This window comes from Rhinopithecus bieti, unplaced genomic scaffold (assembly GCF_001698545.2).
Source record: "Rhinopithecus bieti isolate Rb0 unplaced genomic scaffold, ASM169854v2 scaffold_10347, whole genome shotgun sequence".
Lineage (NCBI taxonomy): Eukaryota > Metazoa > Chordata > Mammalia > Primates > Cercopithecidae > Rhinopithecus > Rhinopithecus bieti.
The window spans coordinates 1677435-1689394 of NW_016806836.1; the positions used below are offsets into that span (position 1 = coordinate 1677435).

Sequence of the window (11960 nt, forward strand, 5' to 3'; positions counted from 1 at the left end):
AAGGGATGAGGGGGAAATAGGCAACAGTGAGGCTGTGGATGTGGGTGCAGACTGGTGTACACACACAGGCATGCACGCCTGATGTACATGTGTGTTCCACATATATATGCAGATGTGCACACACACACACCTAGCCAAGAAGCACTTTAAGGCCTGTGTGTGCATGTGACATGCTGTGTCTAGATGAGTATATTCATTCATTCAACAAATATTTATTGAGTACCTACTATGTGCTAGGCCCTGGGAACATGGCAGTGAAAAGGCAGAAGATTCCCTACTCTCATGGAGGGCCCATTCTTCCTAAGGAAGACAGACAATAAGCAAGTGAACAACTAGATCATTGGTCCAGTAAGGCTTCTCTGAAGACCTGGAGGAAGTGAGAGCATGGCCCTGGGGGAAGAGCATTCCAGGCAGAGGGAATGTCACATGCAAAGGTCCTGGGGTTGAATTCTGCCAAGAAAAAACAAGATGACCAGATCATGCAGCCATGTAGACCATAGCCAGGGCATTGCCTTTTATGCTGAGCAAACTGAGAAGTCAGTGGAAGGTCTTGCTCAGAAGAATGACATGATCAGGACCCCACAGCTCTTCCATGAAGAATAGATGGGCAGAAAAGAGGGCAAGAGCAGAAGCAGGTGGCCTGTGAACAGGAAGTGATGGTGGCTTGGAACAAGATGGTACCAGTGGAGGTGTGGAAAAGAGGTCTCCTTTTGGATATATTCTGAAAGCATAATGGATTGGATAATGGAAATTGCTAATGGATTGGATACGGAGTGTGAGAGAAAGAAAACTCAAGGATGACTCTCAGGATTGTAACCTGAGCAATTAAATAGATGGATTTCCCTTTACTGAGATAGAAGGAACAGATTTGGGGGATGAGAGGAAATTAGAAGTTTGGTGTGAAGTATGTTAAGTTAGAAAAACGTATTAGGCTGCTGAGTGGAGATCTTGAACAAGACAGTTGAATATCCAGGTTCAGAGAAGGTCTGGGCTGGAGAGATAAATTTGCATATTATCAATGGCAAAGACATATGAAATTTCAGAGCCTGGCAAGAACTTAGCAATTAATCTTGCAAATGGGGAAATTGGGGCTCAGAGAGGCAGTGACATGTCCAAGGTCATGCAACAAGTCCCTGACTTTCTAGGTCCTGCAGCCCCCACCTACTGACTTAAACTCACAGCCCTGTCCCCCTTCACCTAAAACTGACCTGCACATTTCTGCATAAAAAAAGACCAGAAAGGTGGGGAGAGCTGATGCTAGAGAAGGAAGCAGGAGCCCCATCTGAAGGACTAGAGGAAAGCAGGTAGCCTGGGAAAGGCTTGAGCGAGGGAGTGACGTGGGAAGACTTGCATTTTAGAAAATTCCCTCTGCTGCACTGTGGAGAAGGGCTGAGGATGGGGAGGTGCTGGGGGAAGAGCAGCCTCATCTCCACCATGGTGGCTCCTCCATGATCACTTCACTTTCACTGCGACTCTGAGAGGTGGCAGGACTGATGGTAGCATCCCCATTGAACAGATGGGAACACTGAGGCTCAGAGAGAAGAAAGTATCTACAGTCACATAGCAAGTCAGCGACAGAGCAAGTTGCTGGGCATGGCTCCCAGGTTGTTGGAATGGCAAGGGTCCTTGTTTCACAGGTGGGGAAACTGAAATCAAGAGAAGGGCAAGGTCATGCAGAGAGTAGGAGGCAGAGGCAGCCCCCAGTTTATGAGCACCAGCCTATGGAGAACCAGCCCTGTCTTGACTCCCTCTCCCAGCCCACTGACTCTCACAGTCCACTCAGGAAAAAGGTCGAGAGGGAGGGGGACTCAATTTGGACCAGCTGGGAACCCAGGAGGGGGAAAGGAGAAGCAGAAATTAAATTAGTTTATTTCATTTGAGCAACTATTTGAAGGGGAAGCAAATCTGACACCAGGGTGCTTGCAGAGACTCCAGGCAGCTTTGAAAATCAGTCACAATTACTCAACCTCCTGATCCGGCTGCGGAGGGCGGGGCCAACAAGCAGCACCAGGGTCCAGGCAGCTTCGGAGATCAGAGGGAGCAGGGACGCAGCTTGGGACATGAAAGGCAGCAGCGCTTGCAAATTAAACCACTCACAGCTTAAAAGGGAAGGGAAGTGTGCCGAGGGCCTCCAATGAGCCACGCTTCTGAGCAGGGGGCACACCAGTCATGTTAAGCCTGATGCAGCCAAGTGGGTCCTGAGTTGATAGTCAGGACGCCTGACTCCCTGCATGACCTTGGTCGACTTCCTGTCCCCTCTGGACCCCAAGTTCCCTTCTGAGCATAGAGAGGGTTCATTCAAGCATCAGATGTTTATTGAGCGCCTGCTATGTGCCAGGCACTGTTCCAGGCATTGGGGATTCTTAGGAAACCTACACACTATAGCAGGAGAGAGTCAGGACAGAGATAAGCAAATGTGTAATATGCAAATAAATAATTAAAAATATAAAATAGGCCAGGTGCAGTGGCCCACGCCTGTAATCCTCACACTTTGGGAGGCCAAGGCAGGCAAATTGCCTGATCTCAGGAGTTCAAGACCAGTTGGGCAACACGGTGAAACCCCATCTCTACTAAAATATAAAAAAAATTAGCCAGGCATGGTGGCATACATCTGTAGTCCCAGCTACTTGGGAGGCTGAGGCAGGAGAATTTCTTGAGCCAGGGAGGCAGAGGTTGCTGATAGCAGAGATCATGCCACTGCACTCAAGCCTGAGTGACAGCGCGAGTCTCTCTCTCTTCCTCTCTCTCCTCTTCTCTCTTCTCTCTCTCTTATATATATATATATAATATACTATATATATATATACCATATATATATTTAATCGAATATTAATATGCCTGATGGTGTGCTGTGCAGAATAAAGGAGTAAAGGAGTTAGGAGCAATTTGGGGGAGTGCTATTTTAGACAGAGGGGTCAGGGAAGGCCTCTCTTTCTGAAAGAGGACATTTCTGAATAAAGATCTGAAGGAAGGGAACCAAGGAGCTCGGTCAAAAAGTGGTTTTCAAGCTTTTTTGTGCATCCACATTACCTGGAGGGTTTGTTAAAACACAAATTGTTGCCCTTGTTCCCCCAGCCTTTCTGACTCAGGAGGTCTGGGCTGTTAGAAATGTCTGCATTTCTAACAAACTCCCTAATGCTGCTGGTGTGGAGGCCATACTTGGACAACCACTAAGCTACAAGAAGAATGTTCCAGACAGAGAGAACTACAAGTGCAAGGGTCCTGAGGCATAGCATGTTTGTCATGTTTGAGGAATAGCAAGGAGGTCTGTGGCTGAGGAGAAGTAAGTGGGAGAATATCTGGAGTCTGAATACCTCAGACAATGGATCACGCAGGACTTAGTAGCCATTGAAAGGTTTTTGGTTGTACTCTGAGTGAGACGGAGAGCAGAGGAGTAATCAAATCCAGCTTATATTTTAAAAGAATGACTTGTTGGCCGCCATGTTGAAAACACTGTAGGAGGCAAGGTTGGAAGTAGGGAGGCCAATGAGAAAGCAATTGCAATGGTGCAGCAAGAGGTGATAGTGACTTGGACCAGTGTGGATGGTGAGACGAGATGGAATTCTGGATGTACATTGAAGGTAGAGCCAACAGGGTTTGTGAGGGATTGGATGTGGGGAGTAAAAGGCAGAGGAGACAAGGATGATGCTGAAGTTTTGGGCCTGAGCAACTGAATGGATGGAGCTACTGTGGCTGAGATGGGGACTACTCCAGGAAGAGCAAGTTTGCAGAATAAATTAAGAATTCATTCTTGGGCAAGTTAAGATTGAGGTGTCTATTGGATGTCCAAGTTCAGATGTCAAGGTGACAGTTGGATCTATGAGTCTGGATGTCAGGAGAGAGATGAGGCTAAAGATACAACTTTGGAAGTCAGCAGCAGAGAGAGGGAATTTACAGCTTGAGGCTGAATATGTCAACAGGGAGTAAGTTTTAATAGAGAAGAACTAGACTAGACATTCTTTCAGTGTCAGGGAGCCACACCCCTTCCCTAGGCTGTCACAACCTGACCATGGGATGGCAAGAGGATTTCACAGGTCTCCCACACCCAGCTCAACTCCTCCTAGTTATTCACGTCAACCTTGTGCAAGATACTATGCCTGGCACTATTGAAGATACCAAAGACAGAAATGATAAATTCAATTCAATGTGCATTTACTAACCACTACTTTATTCTGGGCACTGCAGGGGATATAAAGATAAGTAATTGAATTAAATCCACAAATGTTTATTAGCACCCATTATACACAAGGCCTCCAATGTACTTGGTTCTGTAGGGCTTGCAAAGATGAGTCACCCAACTTAGCAAACATTTATTAGCACCTATTTTATACATAGCCCCACAGAGGATAGAGAAGTAGTTGCTTTTAATTCAGTAAATACATATTAGGCCTACTATGTACATAGCACCTTGCTAGGTATGTGGAGATCACAGATGAGCAAGACACCACCCCTCACCTCAAAGTAGTAGCAGATCAGTTTCATCTCTTGTGCTAACTCAGATCAATTGGTAGTGACTGTTGGGCTGTATTGCGAAGGAGTCTAAGATCTCATTCAGCCTTGGCAGAAAAGAATGCCATGATGGATTGGTGATGTCTGCCATGGGCAAAGGAAGGAGAATGTCATAGCGCACATGCCATAGAATTGACATTGCCAGACCATGGGATTAGGGCTCAACAGAATGTGGAAATGGGCACTTTTCCATGTATTTCAATTCCTCTGTGAGCAGCATCTTTAATAGATGGGAAAAGACTGTTTGGTAGTACAGCCTGCATTTATTTGGATATTTACTAAATAATAGCTATCAGCAAGCCCTGCTTTCACAGAGCTATTTCTCTTTATTCTCACAATCCTGGGGAATAAGCAGGATCGGTATTAGTGTCTTCATGTTACTGATACAGAAATAAATGCAGTGATTTTTCTGAGGTTCCACAGTAAGAGCTGAAGTCAGAACTAGACCCAGAAGCGGAAACCAGAACCTGAGTTCCTTGGCTCAGCATCCATAGCTTTCTTTGAGGAAAGAGTCGCAACCATTTCTTGCACAAAACTTTGCAGCTTGAAAATCACTTTCACATCCCTAATCTCATTTCAGCCTCCTAGGGACTCTCTTGGGTTAAGTACTGACATCCCCATTTTACAGCTATGGAAACTGAGGCTCAAGAGGGGAAGGAAAGTAAAACTGCGAGAGCACACTATCTGATTCTTAAATTCAGTGCTTGGGGGAACAGAGAGGAAAGGAGGAAGGCAGGAAGGAGTGTGTTCCCCAAGGATATCATTTAGAGAGGGCAGCAGCAGGCTGGGAGCCTCCAATTGTCCCATCTATAGCTGGAGAGAGTGTAGCTCAGCAGCCCGCAGGCCCAAGCCAGGAATCAATCGCTGGTCTCTGCAGAGACAACTTCTAAAGATGTTTTTAATTAAAGTCCAGGAAGATCTATATGTGCAATATCTCCTTGCCTAGCAACAGCACTGGCTCTCACCACCCGGGCTGGGGGGAACGGGACAGGAGGCTTCTGGTGGGGAGAAGCAGCAGACAGGAGCAGAGGCCCTGGCCCTCAGGAGTTGGCCCCGTGGTCCAGGTAATCTGGACAGGGAGGAATATATCCCTGTCTCTTTTCGTCTTTTCCATCAACAAATCATTCAACAAATATGAGCACTCTCTGTATGCCAGGCCCTGTGGCCACATGGCATTAGGGTGCAAAGGTGATAGAGCTACCATCCTGCCCTCCAGGGTCTAGCACATAGCAGGTGCTCTGTAGATGTTGAGAGAATGAATGGAACTGAATCATAAGCAAAAATGTTTGCTTTCTGCCATGGGTAGAAGGATGCTATCACAGATACTGAAAATGTTGCAGTCCGAAACAAGCAAAGTCACGGGACTGCCTAACAGAGGGCCTGGTAAATGTTGAGAGGACAGAAGAGCTTGTGGGTCTCAGTTTGGGATGTAAGAGAGTGCTCTCTCTCAGGAGGACATAGCAGATACACACACACACACACTCAGGGGTTGCCTGGATGGGCAAGTCCATGGCCAGGATCCATAAGGAAAGAAAGGGTGAGGAGGGGAGGGTGTTTTGCGTTCCCTGGAGACTCTAGAGGAAGGTGCTTGCAATGCAGGAGGTCCCTCACCCCACCAGGCCAAACCTCACCTTCCTCTCCTAGTTCTTCCACCTGCTCTGCCCCCTCTTCCTGCTCCGTATGTACCGCTCTCTGTTCTATTTGCTCTGTCTGTTTCTAGATTCCTCTGGTTTCCTACTTAACCTCTGTGTTTCTACTGCTTTCTCTCTGTCTCTGCCCCACAGACTTCTGTCCCTCTGACCCTCCTTTCTCTGTCTCTTACCCACTTTCTTGACCCCCCCTCTCTGTGCCGCTTTCTCTGTCACCTGTCTCTGGACCTGCCTCCTCCCATGCAGCCACTTTCCTGCATCTCCTGTGTGTCATTCATCTGCATTAGGCTGCCCTGGCTGGGAGGCTGGAAGCAGGGTCAAGGCCAGCCCAGCCAGCCGGTATTCTAAGTGATGATAGAAGAGGGAGTTGGGAGGAGGGCAGCAGGGGTGGATGTTGAGAGGGGGCTTGTTTCCTGTGTAATCTGAGCGTTCCCAGAGACTCGACAAGTGGTTTTTAATTTTTAATAGAAAGCATTCTGCACAGTGCTGGCAGCAGCAGGGGTGGGATTCATTTTTTATAAATGTTTGAGAAGCTAAATGTGAGCCTAGGGTTTCCCCAGGCCCAGTGGGGTGGCGAAGGGAGGTAGGGAAGAGGCAGGATGGTAATAATTACAAACATCTTCATAATAATGACACGTGGTCACCTCAGCTGAGAACTCTGTTCTTTTCCAAAGTGCTTCATCTCTTTCTCTCATTAAGGGGTCTCCCACACCCAGGGAGGCACGAATGATAAAGTGTTATCTCCATTTTTACAGAAGGGGAACTGAGGCCCAATCAGATTGGGAAGATTTTCCCACAGCCACACAAAGCCAAGGACAGGGCTGGAATGAGAATTTATGTCTGTAATCCCTGAGCTCCACTCCATGCAGCACCATCCGCTCCCAGAACCAGCTGGGGGGCTCCTCCTGAGGGCTCTGGAACTTGAATCTGGAGCCTCAACTGCACCTCACAGATAGCAAGGATTAAGGGATAGGAAAAGAAAGAATTCTGGCCTGGGATCCAGGACACACATTCCAATTCTTGTTCCACAACAAACCAAGTCAGAACAACCCAGAGATGAAGAGTAGGCAAGCCCCCTCCCTCCTGATGCTGGTGTCCAGGGGTCTCCTACTCAGGGAGGCACAGCTCCAGGTGCCTTCTGATAATATGGAGAGAAGGGAAAGGAATGAACTTCTGTTAGGCACCCACGACACACTGGGTCCTTAAATCCATCATCTCTAGTCCTCATAGCAGCTCAGAGACTCAGAATGGGCACCCCTTAATGTTACAGGTGAGGAAATGGATCAGAAAAGGTAAAAGATCTGACTGAGGGTGTAGAGTGAGGAAGTGGTGGGACTTGAAACCAGGACTCTGTGATGCCAAAACCCACCCAGTCTCCATGGAGATGTGAGGGGCATCTCCTCTCAAGAGTGTCCGACTTCTCATGCTGACTTCAGCTGGGAAGAGCTCTGATGACTTGGTGCAACATCATCCTACCTGCTTCCTTTCAGGTGTCAGTCTCAGAACAGGCTCAGTCAGTCCAGGAGGGCAGCATGCTGGCTAGGCAGACCTGAGTTTGAATCTTTCCCTACTGCTTACTTAATGATGTGTCCCTGGGGAAGTCATTGAGCCCCTCTGTGACTCAGTTTCCTCATCAGTTCAGTGAGGGGTTGGGTCTAGGGCATCAGTTTTTAGACCGAGAAGCACTTTAGTTGCACTCTGGAGATTGTGAAAATACCTTTGCCTGCGCTCCTCCCCAAGAGTCCTATTTACTTGGTCAGGGATGGGGCTCTGCATCAATGTTATGTAAAGTTCTCAAGAGATTCTAATGTGCTGCCAAGTTGAGAAGCTCAAGGACCAGCCTTTCTATATCTAACATTCCACATGGGTCCATGGGCCCTGAGATCCTGTTTAGCCAAGAATCAGTTGGGCAACCCTTCCCATTCCAGCCTGGACCTAGGCCCCTAACCACCACTTAGCAGAAGGGCTGGGCGGCAGCACCACGGACAGCAGCCTGCTCCCGTCAACCAGTCCCAGCTCTACTTCTGGAAGTCTGGGCTTGAACCAGCTGTAGGGGAGGGAGAATCTAAACCCAGTTCCTGTCCTTCCCCTCCTCTGCCCTCCCCTGCTCCTGTGTCTGAGTCTTCCCTCTCTCTCTCTCCCACCTATCTACTTCTACTCCAAGCAGCCCCTCCTCCTACCTCTAAGGCAGGATATATGTGGGCTTTGACATCAGATCCACGTGGGTTTGAAACCTGCCTCTCTTCTGCCCCAGGTGAACTTGTCAAGGTACTGTCCTTGGTGCTGAGCATAGAAATCTGAGTTCTCACAGTGATCCACGAGTTTGGTAGTATTCTTACCCGTCTCACTAATGAGGAAATGGAAACACTAAGAGGTTCATTACTTAACTTCACTCAGCCTCCATTTCCTCCTCTTTAAAGTGAAAATATTAAAAGCTTATCTGAAGGCCTTGTTTTGTAAATTCTATCATATACAAAAAAGGTTTATATCATAGTATCTAGTACAAAGTTGTTATTTAATAAATGGAAACTATCTTTATCAGTTATTGAATAATGATACATAATTCATAATGGTTTTCATTATTAATTCATGTTTGCACCCTTCACTGTGCATAGCAGTCTCCTCAGCTGTGAAATAGGAATGGGGCAGGGGTGTGCTGGAGTCAGCTCGTACCAGCTCATGAGAGCCACACTTTGATTTTCAGGAGTTTTGTGGGCCAGTTCATATCATGTTGGTAGCTTGAAACTGGGCCATGGTGAGAATATTTACACCACGGAAATCAGCAAACATTACAAAGCAGGGCACTCCTCCCCACCCCTTCACCCCTCAGAGCTGACTCACCAACAAACCATTGCATCTATATCACAGAGCTGGTGTGAAGTCTGCAGGAGAGAATGGACATGATGGGGCACTGTGAAATATAAACTGCTGAACCTGTGGAACCCCCCCTCGAGGTGGTCCCACAGTAGCTACAAGCCTGGCACCCTTTTGTTGGCCAATTCTGGGGAGCTGCTGACTTCTAAAGAAGGTGGGAGGGCGTGTGTGGCCCAAGGAAGCCATTCCCCTGGGGCCTGGGAAACCAGTGGTGAATCACTGACCCTTTACCATTCCCTTGTGTCGGCATTAACTGTAATGGCTGCAATAAAGAATCCTGGATTGGGGAAATGATTCCATCATCCCCTCGGGAGTCTCTGGGATGCAACCAGGGAGAGAGAGAGCTCAGCTATGTCTCTGGGGAGTCACTCAGCCCTGCATTGTGCTTTGCCCAGGGAGTGGGAGGGACATGCGGGGGGAGTGACAGGGAGACCCTCTCTCATAACAATTACAACAGCCACTAGTTATTGTGCACCCACCATGAGCCTGATGCGTTATGTATCTTCTCCCATTTCAGCACCTCTGTGAGGGAGTCATAATTGTGCCATTGTGTACTGGCGTGCTGTGCCTCTTGAGACGACAATAGTAACCTGCACTTACTGGACTCTTGGCATGGTCCAGGCACTGTCCTCAGTGCTGGACGTGGAAACTGAATTCTCAAAATGATCTCAGGAGATTTGTAATACTACCACCCTCGTTTCGGAAAATGAGGAGATTGAAGCACAAATGGGTTCATGACAGATCCAAGGTCAAACTTCTAATAAGTGGCAGTGCCATCACTGGTTGTGACTCAGTGCACCAGACCACTGTCCCCAAAGTCACTATACTGGTGTCAGCACCCAGAAGGGACTTGGCATCCCAGAGTCCCGGGTTCAAATCCCACCACTTCCTTACTCTGTGCCTTCAGTGAAATCTTTTCCCCTGTCTGACTTGATTCCTCCTTTATAATATTAGATGGGGGGACCACTCTGCATCTCTGAGATGCTATGAGGATTAGAGATGATGGATTTAAGTGGCTGGTGAAGCCAGTGTGTCATGAGTGCTCAATAGGACATAATTCCTTTCCCTTCTCTCTGTACCAGCAAGAGGCACCTGGGGCTGTGTCCTCTCTGAGTAGGAGACCCCTGGGCACCAGCATCCAGAGGGAAGGACTTGCCCACCCCACTTCCTCAGCTTCTCTGGGTAACTCTGACATGGTTGACATGGAGCTGGAGTGGCCAAAGAGACAGGCGCATTGCAGGGACGTTTTAGGAGACTGTGGCTGGGAGGGGGAACCTGCAGAGGGAAATGAGAAATGCAAAAGAGTGAAAAATAAATACATGTGTCTGTCTGGAATGATAGAGGGCCCCGGGCTGGAGGCGGGAGAGGCGGGCGGCGGGCTGGGCTTAGCAGAATTGCTGCAGTAGCACTTCCAGATTCTCACTCATTAACCAGGCAGTGAACTGGCCTCACCTCCCAGCATGCAGCCCTCCTGGCCCAGGGAGCCCAGCCCAGCCCCAAGAGGGGCCTGCCTGGCCCCACCAGCAGGCACCCAGCAGAGGGCATCTCCCTGAGGTGGGGGTCTCCATCTCCTCCCCTTTGGGTCATATCCTGAACCCCCAAGACTCACTCTTGAGTCTTCCACCTCACCCTGTTCTTTCTGGAAAGGTTTGGGTGGACTCAATGGCTTCATTGGCCCCTCCACCTGACCCTCCCCCACCCTTACCCCACCCCACCTGGTCTAGCCTCACGTCCCAAGCCCTGCTTTCGTCAAATTGAACATGATGTCAAATTAGAGCCATCTCTGGGACAGACCGAAAGAAGCTCGCAGTTTAATGAGGCAGCGTCGAAAATCAATAACTTAATTGCTGCTGTTTGATGGACTTTTATCCAATTTATACTCTCCCCAGCAGTCTACGTGCAGAGCATGAGGAGAAGTGTGTGTGTCTGTGGGTGGGCTGTCTGGGCACCCAGGGGGAGGGGCGAAGAGGGCACCAGGGCCCGCAGCCAACGACTTTCCAAAGGAAAGGCTGGGTACTGCCCTCTCCTGCCAGGGGCCAAGAGACACTGGCCTCTGACCCCCGATGAACTGGTCTGTCCCTCTGGGCTGTCCCCTACCACCATGATGCGGGGAGAGGACGCAGAAGTCCCTTGAAGAATCAGTAGGAGCTGGAGTGGGTAGAATGGCCCCTGCATTGGGAGTCAGGTCCTGGTTTCCAGTCCTGGCTCCAACTGACTGTGATGACTGTAACTGGCAATAATGATTGTTGTCATATTGAGAAACTTCTCTGAACTGCTCTGTGCTGGGAGTTTAGAATTCTTCCCCTCAACCTAATGAACCAAGCACTAGGATTCAACTCGCTTTGCTGAAGAGGTAACAGACTCAGAGAGGCTGCCTTTCGTTGCCAGAGTCCTACAGCTGGGAACCACCCCAAGGGGACTTGAATCCAGATCTGACTCCATGGTCACATTTGCGCCACTAGAAAGGGCTCAAAACAGGAAGAGGGTTGGGGCTCAGAGTGGGGATGGGGACCGTGAGGGGCTGTCTTCGATGGCCTCCCGCAGGTCTCCTTTCCCAGCTTCCCTGGGGTGAGGCGAAGTGGGGGAACGAGCTCGGCAGCCCCAGATGACCCCTGTCTCGCTTGGTCCCCCGGGCCCAGGCACGTCGGTGATGCAGGTGATGGCCTCGGATGCGGATGACCCCACGTACGGCAGCAGCGCTCGGCTGGTGTACAGCGTGCTGGACGGCGAGCACCACTTCACCGTGGACCCCAAGACCGGTGAGGGGCGGGGCGGGGCCAGAGGCGGGGCCGTGGGGCGGGGTCGGGGCGGGGCGGGGCGAGGACCATCCCAGACGTCTGCTCTGAGCCTTCTGTCCCAGCAGCTCTGCGGAGAGAACAGGGGGCACCTTGTGCACAGCAGGAGTCCAGGGTCGCAGAGAGGGAAGGG

At 49.5% G+C, this 11960-nt stretch overlaps 1 protein-coding gene across 1 annotated transcript in view; it reads left to right on the forward strand.

Moving 5' to 3' along the window:
- CDH22 (cadherin 22) overlaps positions 1-11960 on the forward strand; it is a 140422-nt gene that overhangs the window by 74028 nt on the left and 54434 nt on the right. The window contains exon 4 of the mRNA XM_017877905.1: positions 11672-11791. Within this exon, the coding sequence (XP_017733394.1) occupies positions 11672-11791 (120 nt within the window). The remainder of the gene's footprint in view (positions 1-11671; positions 11792-11960) is intronic.